This window comes from Leptodactylus fuscus, chromosome 10 (assembly GCF_031893055.1).
Source record: "Leptodactylus fuscus isolate aLepFus1 chromosome 10, aLepFus1.hap2, whole genome shotgun sequence".
NCBI lineage: Eukaryota > Metazoa > Chordata > Amphibia > Anura > Leptodactylidae > Leptodactylus > Leptodactylus fuscus.
This window is the reverse complement of record NC_134274.1, coordinates 10,874,668-10,890,812: the sequence shown is the minus strand read 5'-3', so window position 1 is coordinate 10,890,812 and position 16,145 is coordinate 10,874,668. Positions and strand designations below refer to the sequence as shown.

Genomic DNA, 16,145 nt, shown 5'->3' with positions numbered 1-16,145 from the left:
TAACCAGCCATGATGTCCTTATTGTGGTCGGGTTATCTTCTCATACGTGTAGTGTCCTCCTGATAACCAGCCATGATGTCCTTATTGTGGTCGGGTTATCTTCTCATACGTGTAGTGTCCTCCTGATAACCAGCCATGATGTCCTTATTGTGGTCGGGTTATCTTCTCATACGTGTAGTGTCCTCCTGATAACTCAACCACAATAAGGACATCATGCAAAGTAGATGCAAAGTATAAAGTTTGGATACTTTGTTTCGCGTTCGCTTCCATTCTATATAAAGTTCTGTTAGTAATATCCTGGAATAAGCTCATTTTACTGACAGCGCGCTATTATGTCACCGCTTGCTTAATATGCAGCAATGTGCGCTCAGCCGGCTGAGAAGTTGTGAAGTGCGCGCCTGTTTGTGTCATTACGATGACAAGTTCTGTAGAGAATTTAGCAGGTTTTGTTTTCTGACAAGCGATCGCAGGGATCCCGGCCAGGATATTGTCAATGTAGATTGCGTCTGCTGTTCCCCATCCCGAAACGGTGGATGATGAACGTAATCAGTCAGTAGGGGAGGGGTAGAGATGTCGGAGGGTCTGGGCACTTGGCCAGTATGATGCCTAATAGTATAACTTGGAGATAGAAGTTGGCGAGTCTCCCTCGGAGGGTTCAGGGCCTCAAATTCTAACTGCTTTTGGGGTAACTGTATCATAAAGTGACAAATTTGCAAAAAGTTGCAGGTTTGGCTCTAACTTAGAGCATAACCAAACCTGTATTATGCTACGGGGTCCCTTCATATCCTATAGTACGATCGGATCAAAACAGGCAGTCACAAATTGCAAGGCTCACCCGACGCTGCACCGATCCGGTACTCAAACAAATCCAGCCGAGGCCTTCGCACTGAGCTGCACGGGCAACAATAAAACAGAGAAAACATGGCCTTTCATTCCAGAATAAAAATTGAAATGCATTTTCGGTTTTTGCTAAAAATCCATTGGACGACCCCCGAGTGCCAATAAATCAGTTTCTTATATAAAGGGCCGGCAATTTTTTGTGTTAGTTTGCAAGTTAGATGAAATAAATATGAGCGGGAGCTTCTGGTAGCGGCCCTGTCTCCGGCACCGCATTACTCTTCATCAATCTATAGTCATTACCCACAATGTCAGCGGGGTAAAGATACAATTCATTGTGCAGCTGTTTGATATATCGCCGGCCCATTACCACAATACTGCATGTGCTGACCTTGGGTCTAAGGTTTACAGCCGTATTAGCTCTTCCATGCATCTAGCAGATTGGCTGAGCGCAATTCCTATAGACTCTATTAGATTGGAGAATTTTATTTCCCGTGTTGTAAAATGAATAATATAGAGCGCCGGCCGCCTCTTCCTTATTATTTATAGGTCGTCCTGAACCCAAAATATGAAGTGGCCGAATCGGATTTCACAAATAACGTGATGAGGTGTCGGTGCAAGTATGACGGCCATCGGATATGGATGCATAGTTGTCACACAGGTAAAGGGGGCTTAAGCTGCGGCTACGCTGGATAGAGAGGAGGCAAAGGCCAGGGTCTTAGAGACAAGAGAGAACCGTAACAATGCCAAACAAAATGGACCCCTTTGAACTGAGAACTGTTGCCCCGTTCCATTTTGATGGCTTCCAGGACCTGTGAAGTTTCAGACCCCCGAAATGGGGGAAGACCAGATCCGATTGGACCTCCATGTCTCCAGAGGCGACATAGCAGCTCCATGAGACACTTCCATATATGTTATAGGACTGGGGCATACAAACACTTTGGTGTCCCCCACCATCAAATTTGGTTAGTGGCCCAGTCAGCAGCACTGCTGGGTGGTGCTCTTACAACACAACACTTCCCTCCCAAAAAGTGGGTCAACTTGCCCTACCATTGCAAGACGTCTCACACAGTAAGACAACCTTAAAGGTCTGGCAAAGAAAGTCAACAAATCTTGACCGGAATATAGCTAAGAAAAGCTTTGCGTGATCCCAGATCAAACATTGAGCCTTGTAAGTACAGTTATGACAAAAGCCACAAAACAGGTGGGCTATGTGCCCCCTAGGAACCCAGCAAAACAAGGGAATCTCTTGTCATTAGGGAGGGGGCTACCATACACCATGTATGATGACACCAGGTTTCTGGGCCCAGGAGGCATTTACACAAACACCCCAAATGGAATTTAAGGGACATTTAGGGATTGTTGATGACTCCACTGCCTGCCAAAGTACATGGAGGTACATGGGTGAAACAACACTGAAGAAACCATAGCATGGGGTACACAACTTATTTTAGGAAGGGTTCGCTTACCAGGTCTGCAGTCATGTGAAGGTCCGAGCTGGACATCAGCCTTAAGGTGTTGTCTTGTTATTGTTTCATGGATTCTGTAGATCAAGATTTATTAATTTAATGTGAAAAACAATTAAATTCAGACCAGACCCAAAAATTACCCGACCACCAAACTCCTTTATACCAAAGATAAGACCCCATACCACGTCCTATAGAATATATAATTACCGTTCCTAGGGCCTCTTCACTTCCAGCCACCACCACGTACAACATCCTCTTGATGGTAAACCTACTATCATGGATACATTCCATCTAGGGTGGTAGACTTGCGGGGTGTGGAAAGTGGTGTCTTCCATTTGGGTACCATTGCCATTTGAGCTGCTATGGGACCTACCAGGTTAAGGTTGGCCCACTTGGGAGTCAAACCATTGGTGGTGAAGGAGACTGTCCAAGCATAATGGAGTTCATGGACACCATTGTCCTCATTTTTTTTTTTTATCTCCTCAGGTGATGCCTACAGTGCGGATTTAGAAGAAGAATTTGAGAACCAGCAAAGACTCACAAACAACCTCGTGTAGAAGTGTTTACAACCACATCTGGTGCTCCAGAAAAAACAGAATCCAAGATGATTTTCAACTTTGATATAAAAGGAGATTCAACCCCAAACCTGTCCCTTAAAAAAAATCCCCCCAAAAAACCCACCAGACAAGCCAAACTCGACTTCATCAGATATAGGCTGTTCCAAACAACTCCCTCCATGATTGGAAAAGGGCAACTGAATGGGGAACTGGGATGGATCCACAAGGTCAATCAAGTCTTGCAAAGAACTTCTGAGAACAATTTGTACTTTTTAAAAAAAAAATGGTGACAAATTTAAGATTGAACCGTACGAAGAGCAAAATTTTTGCCCTCGAAAAGTTTTGGTGTTCCTCATCTTGTCGGTTACAGTATAGTGGTAGATGCCAGCAACCTGTGACCAAAAGATCAACCACAACTTGTGTCTAACCAGGAATACGTTGGCCATGCGTTATGCCCCCTAAAGGACTGGTCGCGTGACAACTAAACTCCAATCAATTGGAGCTTTGGAAAAAATAAGGCTGGAATCGATGCATTATGGGATTTACGTCACTTTAAGATATAGGATTTATACATTTCCAGACCAGATCGTGGTGGGCATCCTACATGGGGTTTGACCGATGCAACATTACGCGATGATCGGAGTTTCTCTTAAAGGTGCTTTACATGTTTCTTATAAAGCCTGTAGACTTTAAGTCATCCAGACTCATCGGTGCTCGCCTATTAAACCTGCAAATAAAGACTTCATGGGGCAACCAATATTCACGAAAAATACAATTTGAAACCCCCCACCCCCCAAAAAATAAAGAAACAATGTACAGTATGAATAGGTATTACCACAATTGTGATGTCGTCGTACACCGTGTACCTCACCAATCAGTAAATAGCCAGGAAATTTTGACCATTGGAATTACTTTTGTATTGTAACAAAAATATTCTTTACGGAACAGTTTACTTTGACACTGTCTACAAATGGCAGAACCATTAAAATTGACTTTTTCGGTACCATTTTGTTCTTAATGTCTAGCTGTGGAGTTCTTCCTGTGGTTTTGTTCATGAAAAATAAGTATTTATGTTAAGAAAATTGGAAATTTTGCAAAAAATTTAAAAAACTAAACACATCTAGCTGATTGGCTTACTTACCTTTATAGCTTCTCCATAAAGGGAATCTGTCAGCAGACCCTCAGCCCCCGAAAATGGGTTAGGGACTCATACAATGTTCTCTCCTTCTAAATGTAGATAGTCAATATGTACATTACCTCTTAGGAGCAACGACCACGCCTTTGTTGCACCAAAAAGTTCATCAGCCTATTGACAAAAACAGCGATACCATATAATGGGAACAGAGGTAACGATTGACAAGGGTAAAGGGGAAGGCACTGTTTGATTCGGGTAACCCTAACTGGGTTCTGGTGACAGATTCCCTTTAAATGCTCATAGAATTGGGTCAAAAATGGCGGAACCCCCCACCACCACTGAGATAATCAATAAGCTATATGTACCCCAAAATAGATACTACTGAAATCAACTAAAACTACTGCTACTAAATCAACAGAAAAATAAAGTTACATCTCTCGGAACGCGACAACACAAAAACAAAGCTACAAATTCTAATGTTCTTTAACACCGCAATGGCTTCAGTCCGGAAAGAGTTAAGTGTTTTTGTTCCCCCCCTCCCCATAGCCTAATTATTAGGGAGCTCCACTTGTTTATTTGCTACTTGTAAGATCTTTACGAGTATTTTATGAAAACCGTCATGCGGCCGCTACAAGGACCAGACGCGGAGTTCTGCCGAAAGGTCAAAAATTGCAAACAAAATTTCAAATTTGCCCAGACTATAATTTTCTTTAAAATTGATTCGAAAATATTATTGATTGGACAACAGAAGGGTCAAAGCATCTGCGAGCTCGGGCGGGCGTCTTACTGATGAACTCCCTGGATGGCGGCAGATCTCGCGTTCGCTTTCTTCCCATGGTAACAGTGAGAGGTTGTTCAATCAAGGTTTTTAGTGAAGAATTTGCTCATCATGGAGACGCCATTTTACAGAATTTGATTCTGGTCTGTAATTTCGACTAATGTTCCAGTGAAAGGCAAAGTCGGTTTTTACGGCGCCCGCAATGGAGAAGTAATCAGAGAGGTAAAATTTGGAATGTGCCCCCCCTCCCCCCCATGCTAGCTGGATTGTAATAGAGAAGTAAAATGAACGACTACTGTAGATTTAGTGTAGGAGAACAGACCCGTGATCGGCTTTAACCCCTTAACCCCTGGGCTGCACAGGAAGCTTTTGGAGCTGTGGCTTTAAAGGGGTCATCTAAAGCAGATGGGGAGAGGGGGGGGGACAGGAAGCAGACAGCTCTGTTCTCTGAGTAGTGGCCAGATCAGGTACTGCAGATCAGTTCCCATTCATTTCAATAGGACCTGAGCAGCATTGACCCCGTTCTGCTGTCTGCTACCTGCTCCTTTTTTTAATGTGTCAGCTGCTGATAGTAGCCAATTGGTGCCGGGTCTGGGCATTGGACCCCTTTATCATATGTCATCAATAGCAGATGGGGACGAAAAAAAAAAGGGGGGGGGGGTGCTTACAGAAAGCAGACAGCTCCGTTCTCTGACTTGTGGTCAGATCAGGTCCCATTCGTTCCCACCCGTTCTGCTGTCTGCTACCTGCTCCATTTTCGACTTATCAGCTGAGAACAGCCAATTGGCACCGGGTCCAGGCATTCGACCCCTTTATCATATGTCATCAATAGCAAATGGGGGAGGAAAAAAAGCAGACAGCTCCGTTCTCTGAGTAGTGGCCAGATCAGGTCCCATCCGTTCTGCTGTCTGCTACCTGCTCCATTTTCTACTTATCAGCTGAGAACAGCCCATTGGTGCCGGATCCGGCAACTCGACCCCTTTAGGATAGGTCATCAATATTTTGAATCCCATTAACATTCCTACAAACAACTCCAAGGGGCAACAGGATACCAGGGGGCATCCTAAGGATATGTTCACATGATGGAAAACAAAGAGGGATTCATCTTCATTTTCCGTCACGTATATTGGGGTGCAGAATCTGCCGCAATAACGAGTAGGATGGTGATTTTTTTAGCGTCCTGCTTTGATCTCTACATCCCATTTAAAACAATGGGCAGATTCCGGGTGTCCCCAAATCCAAGGAAATTCCGCAGAGTGAACCCTAATGATAAGAAGCAAACGGATACAAGAAACACCCAAATCAAGACTAATGGTATGTCTAATCCAAGGCTGGAGGAGGAGCAGGAAAGGGATTCGCAGACCAAAACCAATCCCGATGTCACGCTCCTCCTCCACAGATTTGGCACTCAATTTCTCAGAGTGGAGTGTTCCTTTAAATCTATTTTTTATGTACAAGCTCTCTAATGGGGACATCATTTCATTCTTCGCACCGGGATCGATGGTCTCCCTACAGATCTCTGCTGGGCACAAATAAATTAGGAAACAAATTGTTTGAGGAAGCCAAATATGAAAACCGCTGCAAAGATCAGACGCAAAGCGGGAAACGCTGGTGGAAATGTAGATGGTTTTATCTGCTACACCCGCCTAAATATTAGACTGGGCGCTCCGCGGCTAATGAGGCGCAGCATTGATACCGTATAATTATTTCTAAAAACAAACACGAGTTGCGGTGACCCCCTCGTAGCGGTTCAGCCAGATATTAGCGTCCCCGGCATAGATTGTCCGTAAACGTGCCGAGCCGAAGAATCTCATTAGGAAACTTGATACAATATCAACTTCAAAAAGGAGAAAAAGTCTTTGTTTACGGATAAATGAAGAGAAGGAGGAGGGGGAAGTAGACAACACGTCTTAGATCTGCAAAGGAAGACGCTTATCCTGGAGAGATGCTCAGTGTCAGCGCTCAGCGAATCCTTTATACAACAACACTGTTATATAATAGCTATGGCTACAAAAAGGAAGACAAGATATCTGGCCATCTCCAAGTCGGCCAGACACAGCAGATAACTGGAGCGGGGATTTACCAGGCCTTTGCCTCATGCCCTGGGTAGTTATGTAGAGATTGCAGGAGACAACAAGCTTAGTGGTTACAAGAGTGTTACAGAAGGCAACAAGCTTAGTGGTTACAAGGATCTTAAGGAATGTAACAGGCTTAGTGGTACAAGACTCTTACAGAAGGAAACAGGCTTAGTGGTTACAAGAGTCTTACAGAAGGCAATAGGCTTAGTGGTTACAAGAGTCTTACAGAAGGCAACAGGCTTACTGGTTACAAGAGTCTTACAGAAGGCAACAGGCTTACTGGTTACAAGAGTGTTACATTCTATAAGATCCTTGAAACCACTAAGCTTGTTGCCTTCTGTAACAGGCTTAGTGGTACAAGACTCTTACAGAAGGCACCAGGCTTAGTGGATACAAGGATCTTACAGAAGGATCTTAGTGGTTACAAGAGTCTTACAGAAGTAAACAGGCTTAGTGGTTACAAGAGTGTTACAGAAGGCAACAGGCTTAGTGTTTACAAGAGTCTTACAGAAGTACACAGGCTTAGTGGTTACAAGTGTCTTACAGAAGTACACAGGCTTAGTGGTTACAAGTGTCTTACAGAAGTACACAGGCTTAGTGGTTACAAGAGGCTTACAGAAGTACACAGGCTTAGTGGTTACAAGAGGCTTACAGAAGTACACAGGGTTAGTGGTTACAAGAGGCTTACAGAAGTACACAGGCTTAGTGGTTACAAGAGTCTTTCAGAAGGCAACAGGCTTAGTGGTTACAAGAATCTTACTCAAGGCAGTACTTTTTTGTGTTGCTCCTCTCATGTCTTGAGACGGCAGACTAGCTGGTCACTTTACAGGTCACTTATCTTCACAGGATTTGGTCTCACACCAGTCTTAGGCAGTAGGGCGTGGTATCTCTCATCAGTCACAGTTGTCTCATGTTGTCAGACGTGTTCTCTCTCCAGTCTAGGTAGCCACAGGGACACATTATTGTGGGTCCACTACTCTTCTTTAGCAGTCCAGAATCAGGAACACCTTGGATTCGAATTTCAGCACCCTCACAGGTCTCAAGTAGGGAGGGGATATAATGTCCCCTTAGTACCTCTCCCACGGTATAATGTCATTGCCCCAAGCCATACAGTATGTGGCCCAGGGAATGTGTGGCAAGTAAGATTCTCTAGGTTAAGAATAGAAAAAGGACCGGTGCCCGTATGTTGAAAAAAGATAATGATCTATCAGATGCAGCTCCGCCCGGGCACCATCCAAAGGGTGGTGAACAAACATAGAATACAAATGGGCTAAAAACTGGGAATACAGGGAGCGCTACTGAGTGAAGAGTGAGTTCAAGGGTTAATTGGTAGCAATATAAATTGGAACCAATAAAGTGACGTTACCAATTAACCCTTGGACTCACTCTTCACTCAGTAGCGCTCCCTCTATTCCCGGTTTTTACCCCATTTGTATTCTGAGTAAGATTCTCAATACTCACCACTTTTAGGACTCCATGCTCCTTCTCTGGTCCTGGCCCATATGGCACAGTGATGCTGATGCATAGAAGGAGCAGGGATGTCCTAGGAGAGGCGAGTACTAAGAATTATACTCGCTGCTCACTCCCCAGGCCTTGTCCTATCAGTGAGGACTCATTGGTAACCTCACTGGTCAGCAAGGGGGCAGTTTTAACCATGACACTTCCCCCTTGTGTATACCCATGAGGGTGATTTGTCTTTTCCTTCAAGACTCTTCTCTGGGATACTGGCCAATTTGTGAGCACAACATTTCTCAGACTTTGTAACTACCCGATACGTCGCACAGAGACTTACAGAGTACAGGTATATGTAAGGAACTGTACAAGGAGGCGTGAGAGCGTATAGCTATATGTGACTCCGACTCAGCACAGTGGTCTAGGCCTTAGAGACCTCACCCAATATACTATACAAGTCTGCCTGTCCTACCAGGCATCTGCACAAGTCTATGCATACATTCATGTCATTATACCAACATAGAACAGATACTATTAGAAGTACAGCCGATACACATTTGTACTTACCACGTGCCATGTTATACTGGTGTCCACCTCCGCAGCCCCTACTTACCACGTCACATGTTATACTGGTGACCACCTCTGCGGCCCCTACTTACCACGTGCCATGTTATACTGGTGACCACCTCTGCGGCCCCTACTTACCACGTGCCATGTTATACTGGTGACCACCTCTGCGGCCCCTACTTACCACGTGCCATGTTATACTGGTGACCACCTCTGCAGCCCCTACTTACCACGTGCCATGTTATACTGGTGTCCACCTCTGCGGCCCCTACTTACCACGTGCCATGTTATACTGGTGACCACCTCTGCAGCCCCTACTTACCACGTGCCATGTTATACTGGTGACCACCTCTGCAGCCCCTACTTACCACGTGCCATGTTATACTGGTGTCCACCTCTGCGGCCCCTACTTACCACGTGCCATGTTATACTGGTGTCCACCTCTGCGGCCCCTACTTACCACGTGCCATGTTATACTGGTGTCCACCTCTGCAGCCCCTACTTACCACGTGCCATGTTATACTGGTGACCACCTCAGCAGCCCCTACTTACCACGTGCCATGTTATACTGGTGTCCACCTCTGCGGCCCCTACTTACCACGTGCCATGTTATACTGGTGACCACCTCTGCAGCCCCTACTTACCACGTCACATGTTATACTGGTGTCCACCTCTGCAGCCCATACTTACCACGTGCCATGTTATACTGGTGTCCACCTCTGCAGCCCCTACTTACCACGTGCCATGTTATACTGGTGACCACCTCAGCAGCCCCTACTTACCACGTCACATGTTATACTGGTGTCCACCTCTGCAGCCCATACTTACCACGTGCCATGTTATACTGGTGTCCACCTCTGCAGCCCCTACTTACCACGTGCCATGTTATACTGGTGACCACCTCAGCAGCCCCTACTTACCACGTCACATGTTATACTGGTGTCCACCTCTGCAGCCCCTACTTACCACGTGCCATGTTATACTGGTGACCACCTCTGCAGCCCCTACTTACCACGTGCCATGTTATACTGGTGTCCACCTCTGCAGTCCCTACTTACCACGTGCCATGTTATACTGGTGTCCACCTCTGCAGCCCCTACTTACCACGTACCATGTGCTGCTCGCTTTCTTCTTTAACAGGTCTAAACGGGGGATGGGGAGAAAAAATACAAAGTGAAATACTTACATTGCTAATGGTGCATTCGGTTCATACTTTTGTGCCCATCTAACAGATATGTTAAAAACTTATAACAAAAATACTCATTTGCAGACCTAAATAGTCTGATTAAAAAGCGTCTCTCTTTGGAATAACAATCAGCCAGACTGCCCTAGCATGTAGTAGTGCTTGTGGTCATTCTGCCTATGGCTATATTATGGCTACTATCAGGTTACAGCAGCTGTGTCTGTCTGCTCGGGCAGGGTAGCATATAGCTACTACTAGATAAATGTTAAATACCATGGCACCTTGCATGTAGATGGCGTTTATGGTCATTCCGACCATGAATATATTATGACTATTGTCAGGTTACAACAGCTGTGTCCTACTTGAGCAAGGAAACCCTACAACCACTACAGGATCAATGTAAACCTACATGGCACTCTGTATGCAGTTGGGCTTTCTGGTCATTCTGCCCATTGCTACAGTACTCTGACAATAGTCACAATATAGTCCTAAATGTATCCTGTTGTGGCCATAGATTTTCCTGCACAAGTGGGCAGATGCAGCTGTTGTAACCTGACAATAGTCCTAATAAAGCCATAAGAAAAATGATCAAAAACCCCAACAACATTTAAGGTGCTGTGTAATTTTACATGTATCCTGTAGTAGCTATATGTTTCCCTGCCTGAGCAGATAGACACAGCTGCTGTAACCTGATAGTAGTCATAATATAGTGAACCTGTCCACTTGGGGGGGAAAGCACACGGCCTCTACAAGGATAAATGTTACATTAGACAGCACCTTGCTTTTAGTTGGTGTTTGTGGCCATTCCGCTCATGGTTATACTAAGACTATAGTCAGGTTACAACATCTGTGTCCATCCAGGGAAACATACTAATGTAAAATTCTAATATAATTGGCCACCATGTAATATTTAGTCGTGACAAGTCCATCAGAGTGGGAGCTACTTCGTAGGTGCTCTCTGCTCCGGCTTGTAGATCAGGTCATGAGTGAGGACATCTGTAATGTCCATCATATTTAATAGGGCACATGGACGGGGGTTCTGGTAAAAAAGTGTCGCTGTCTATCAGCTCGGGCGGAGGGTAAGTAAGTTTTTCTGTTAGTTCTGTACACATTGGCAGCTTCCTACTAACGTGCGCCCAATACCACCTGCAGTGGAGAAATCTGGAAGGGAGGGTTGCTATGCGCTCGGCAAACAACAACATCTGACATGGTAACATTTTGAGAAAATAAAATGTAATTTTCATGTAAACAAGCGCATAAATTATTTCCCAAGGTTTAAAGTCTACAAATACGACTTTTACAGAAAAATCATGCAAAAATGTAACAAAAACCGAGGCAGCAAAAGCGTCTAAGCAAACACTATAAATACGTTCCGTTCCGTAGAATTTTTGGCCGGGCCAGCAGAAAAGACAAGTTGGTTTAGGCAGCTCTTCAATGGGGACATAGTTACTGGGAGGATTGTAAGGGGACGGGGCAATGAATGTCCTGGCAGGACTCCGCTCGAGGTGGGGGAAAGTCAAGCGCTCCTCGCTCCAGGTTGCGGTAAACACTTCAGGTTTCCGCACATATTTGAGATAACCTTCATTCCTGAAACAGGGCGACGGTCCAGAGCCCGACGTGACACAGAGGCCTTCTACATACAGAAGATATTTACACCTCAGTGCACAGGAATGCGACTTTTTCTACGGCCGGCTATGAAGTACGGCCAAATAAGACTTGTCTCTAAAAATGACAATATTATTACATGACCCGGCCCAGTTTCCTAGACTTGGAGAGAATTGTCCGAGGACGGCTTGTTCCATCCATATCCTGTCTTAGTCCTCAGGTGAGGATTCGTAGTTTGTAAAAAATTGAGCACTAGGGCCCAGTTTAGGGTGAGACCTAGAGGGGTAAGGGGTGGATGTGGGGGGCTCGTAGTTCCTCTGCCACACAAGACACCATCAGCATTATAATGGCACATGGAAGGTAGACAAACCCTGTTACATTTTTTGCATTTGAGCCCAAAAACTTCAAGGTAGACCTCTGGTGGTAGCGGCCTGAACCAGACGTGACAGAGGGGCACGGGGCATCCATATTCCATGACCATGGGTTCGCTCTATGCTTCTATGACCCCCCCCCCCAACCATCAAAAAAACCAACATCCACTAATGTAAATGAAACATTGGCGCACCTATGCGACCACCCCTCTATACACTTCTATAGGGCTGCCAGAGATTGCCATAGAAGTCAATGGAGAGGTGGCGATGCACAGCAGCAGCAGACAGGGAAAACAACACATAAGTCTACATTAAAGCTGGAGACACAAAACGGAGGAAGAATATTAAAGACGCATTATTTACAAGCTTAAAAGCAAAGAGCTGGTAACTCCATGCACATCCCTCGCCGCCGCCTCTTAGTTTCCAGCTGACACTCCTTTTATTTTTTGCTAGAGAACCAGCGGCAGATGACAGGCTCAGCTGGATCGCAAAAAGAGAAAGAAAGCAGATGGACATGTTTACCTTCAGAAACGGAAGGAAATATTCTGGGTAACAAACCAACGGGTGAGCGACTCGGTCTGAAGATATCAGGAAGCGTGCGGCCTCCTCCGACCTGCCAGACGGAATTACAGTCAATTTATAAGAAAACATGATCTGATTGGACTCTCACTATAAGATAACACTTCATGTCACTTCCCAGTGCTTATGTTGTACAGGCCGGGGACAGGGTCAGTCATCAGAGTGTGGGCTGAGAGGCAACACAAGATTTACAAAGACAATAGGTGATGGGAATGGTTTACCTGATGATTCTCCCTGGAAGCAGATAACACAGGATCCACCATTGTATATAGGTCCATGTACCAGTTCAGCTTCTCTTCCCCTTAGAAAGTGAAATTTACATAGTGAGCATGCTCACTACACTCTATACATTCTCACTCGTCTCTCTATGAAAAGGTTTTCTTGCGACAAGCATCACCTCTGTATTATAGAGATGGAAGCAGATAACACAGGATCCAGCACTGGCTATACAGTAGGTAACTGTAACAATTCAGCTTCTCCCTCTTTCCGTAACAAGGCCTCTGTATAGGTCACTGAGCATGCTCACTACACCATCTATACAATCTAACCCGCCTCTTTCTGTTAGTATCACCTCTATTATAATACTGGAGTCTGATAACTCAGGATCCACCATTTACAATAGGAATTGGAACAGTTCAGCTTTTCATCTGTCTATAAAGCTATATATATATATATATATATATATATATATATACATACATATACATTATATATATATATATATATATATATATATATATATATATATATATATATATATATATATATATATATATATATACACACAGACATACATACACACACCATAGAGCATGCTCAATGCATACACACCGAGTTGTCTCTGATACTGTTTTATAATAAGTAATACCTCTATAATAAAGCTGTAAGCAGATAACTCAGGATCCACCATTGAAAATAGGTCAATAATCATTTAGCTTATGCTCCCCCTCATTGTAACGTGACCACTGCACATCTCTCCGCATGCACTCTATAGAGTCGCAAAATGTTTACTTTGAGATGTATCAATTCTATTATAAGGATGTTAAAAGATAACAGAGGATCCACCATTGACAATAGGTATCGATTTAGCTTCTCCCCCTCCCTGTACAGTGAATCCGCAGGTCTCTGCGCATGTACACACTATACAGTCTCACTAGTCTCTGACAAGGTTTGCTTAGGAGAAGGATAATCTCAATTATAAAGCTGTTAGCAGATAACACAGGATCCACCATAGACAACAGGTAACTAACATTATAGCTAAACCTCCCTCTCCCTGTACAGTGAATCCGCACATCTCTGCGCATGTACACATACACATATACAGTCTCACCAGTCTCGGACAAGGTTTCCTTATGAGAAGGATAATCTCAATTATTAATCTGTTAGCAGATAACACAGGATCCACCATAGACAATAGGTATCAGTTTAGCTTCTCTCTCTCCCTGTACAGTGAATCCGCACGTCTCTGCGCATGTACACGCTATACAGTCTCACTAGTCTCTGACAAGGTTTGCTTAGGAGAAGGATTATCTCAATTATAAAGCTGTTAGCAGATAACACAGGATCCACCATAGACAATAGGTATTTGGATCAGTTCAGTTTCTCCTCCCTCTCCCTGTAAAGCGACCAGGGCATGCTCACTCGCTCACTCTGCTCTTGCTTTCTGACATCGCTACCTTAGGTCCAGGTGAATGTTGCAAAGCAAACAAGATGGCGGCCTTCACGTTTATGTAAGGAGATATATTCCTTTTAAACTTGAGGACCACAACTGAGAAAAGTTATTCTGTGGGCAGCACGTGGCTGAGGAGGCGAGGAGGGTGGAGTGACGGAGGAGGAGGGCATGACAGGCATGGATCCTCTCTGTCACTACATCCACCTGCCTAGCGCTCGGCTGTTCGGCATGTCATGTACAGGCAGGTGGGTGCACAAGAATTACCAAATACAACCCAGATTCAGTTTTATGCCCTGTCAATTTTATATTCATCTGTTACAAAGCCATCTTACAGAAAGAAGAAACTTTACGCTTTACTTACTTTATTATAAAGAATATCAATCATCCGGCAGCAGCGTCGCTCACGTAGCGATATATTTAGCACCATTATTACGCTCATCATCAGAATATGTATTTTGCCAAGTTAAACGTTAAATAAAGATTTGGTTTTCAGGAGTGGTATTTAGTGGCTACTTTGTAGAACAGCGAGGAGGAGAAGAGCGGGAATATCACAAGGTCTTATTGGTTCTCCTTATGGTATGATCTCTCACTGCACATATGTAACATGTACACAACACATTCAGCTCTGCTACATCTATACTAAGCCTCATAGACCTTATGGATTGGGGTCACTGTATAGTCTTGTCATAGTGCATAGATATGGAGGCCACAGCAGGGCCTCAGGTTTGCAGCATTAACCCGTCCACTGCCCTCCACCAGAGGTGCTTAGATACATCTTCGACTGCCAGAGACCATCAGGGATACTACAATTAACCCCTGGTATACTAGCATTACCTCGTTATTGAAGGAATTCGGACGTAAGCCCCATCACTACCCTAGACCAACAGGGATCCTCCAATTAAAACCCTCACTGTCCTAGACCACAAGGTGTATGCACATGAAAGGCTTTTTCCAGGATTAGCAATTGATGACCTATCCATTGAAGATCAGTCAGGGTCCAACACTCAGCATTCCCAGCGAGCAGCTGTCTGTTGGAAGTCTCTTTACATCTGGCACAGGGCTACAGCTTACTCATTATAGGCAAAGTCAATGCAGTTGAGTTGATCATTTTTAACCCGTGTTCACATTGTAACGTTGAACTTTGTGCTATAACTTTATTCCTACATTATATACATGTATGTTTCCTTACCTTGTGGCCTGATCATATATGATGTACACCGTGGACTGACACGCATTATTACACTGAATATATCTCAGGAAACAGAAGTGACTTATGTAAGATATTACGCATGTGTCTTACCATGTGGCCTCAAATATTAGAAAAACAACAATAAAAACACAACACACTTCAATCTGGTGGACACAGTTTCCATGTTTTTCCATTGCAAATAAATTAGATATAGGCTCTTACCATTACTGAGATTAGACTCCGAACCCCAAAGTGCAGCATGAAATGCAGAGACCAGTATGTGGACCCCGGATCAGTCCATTGCAGGGGGTGATCTGATGATCTGGAAGGAGACGCTGTTATCCGTAATAGACTAACCGTGGCCAGGATTTCATACACTATGTGGGGTCTTCTGGTGCAGCGCTGCGGAGAGTACACCAAGAACGGTGTGATAGAAGAAAAATAGCCAGCCACAGGGGTCTTCCTTCACACCCTTATCTGTCCATGATTCCCTGCTCACATTTTTGGCCCATGGACAACAATGTGTGCCCCATAAGAGAGTCGGGAGAGCGATTTTTAGTAAACGTGCCACTCTGGGTCAGGACTTGCATCTGGTATCGGAGCTTGAATATTACTATACAAGATATATCTGTAGTTTGCAATTCTCTCTGAGCTGGTGCGTGGAGACTAGCTG

General features: G+C 44.4%; 1 protein-coding gene across 1 annotated transcript in view; it reads left to right on the top strand.

The window, feature by feature from the left end:
* LOXL4 (lysyl oxidase like 4) overlaps positions 1-2,939 on the top strand; it is a 45,640-nt gene extending 42,701 nt beyond the window's left edge. The window contains exons 14-15 of the mRNA XM_075257861.1: positions 1,387-1,498; positions 2,793-2,939. Of these exons, the coding sequence (XP_075113962.1) occupies positions 1,387-1,498; positions 2,793-2,863 (183 nt within the window). The 3' untranslated portion in view covers positions 2,864-2,939. The remainder of the gene's footprint in view (positions 1-1,386; positions 1,499-2,792) is intronic.
* The last annotated feature ends 13,206 nt before the right edge of the window (positions 2,940-16,145 follow it).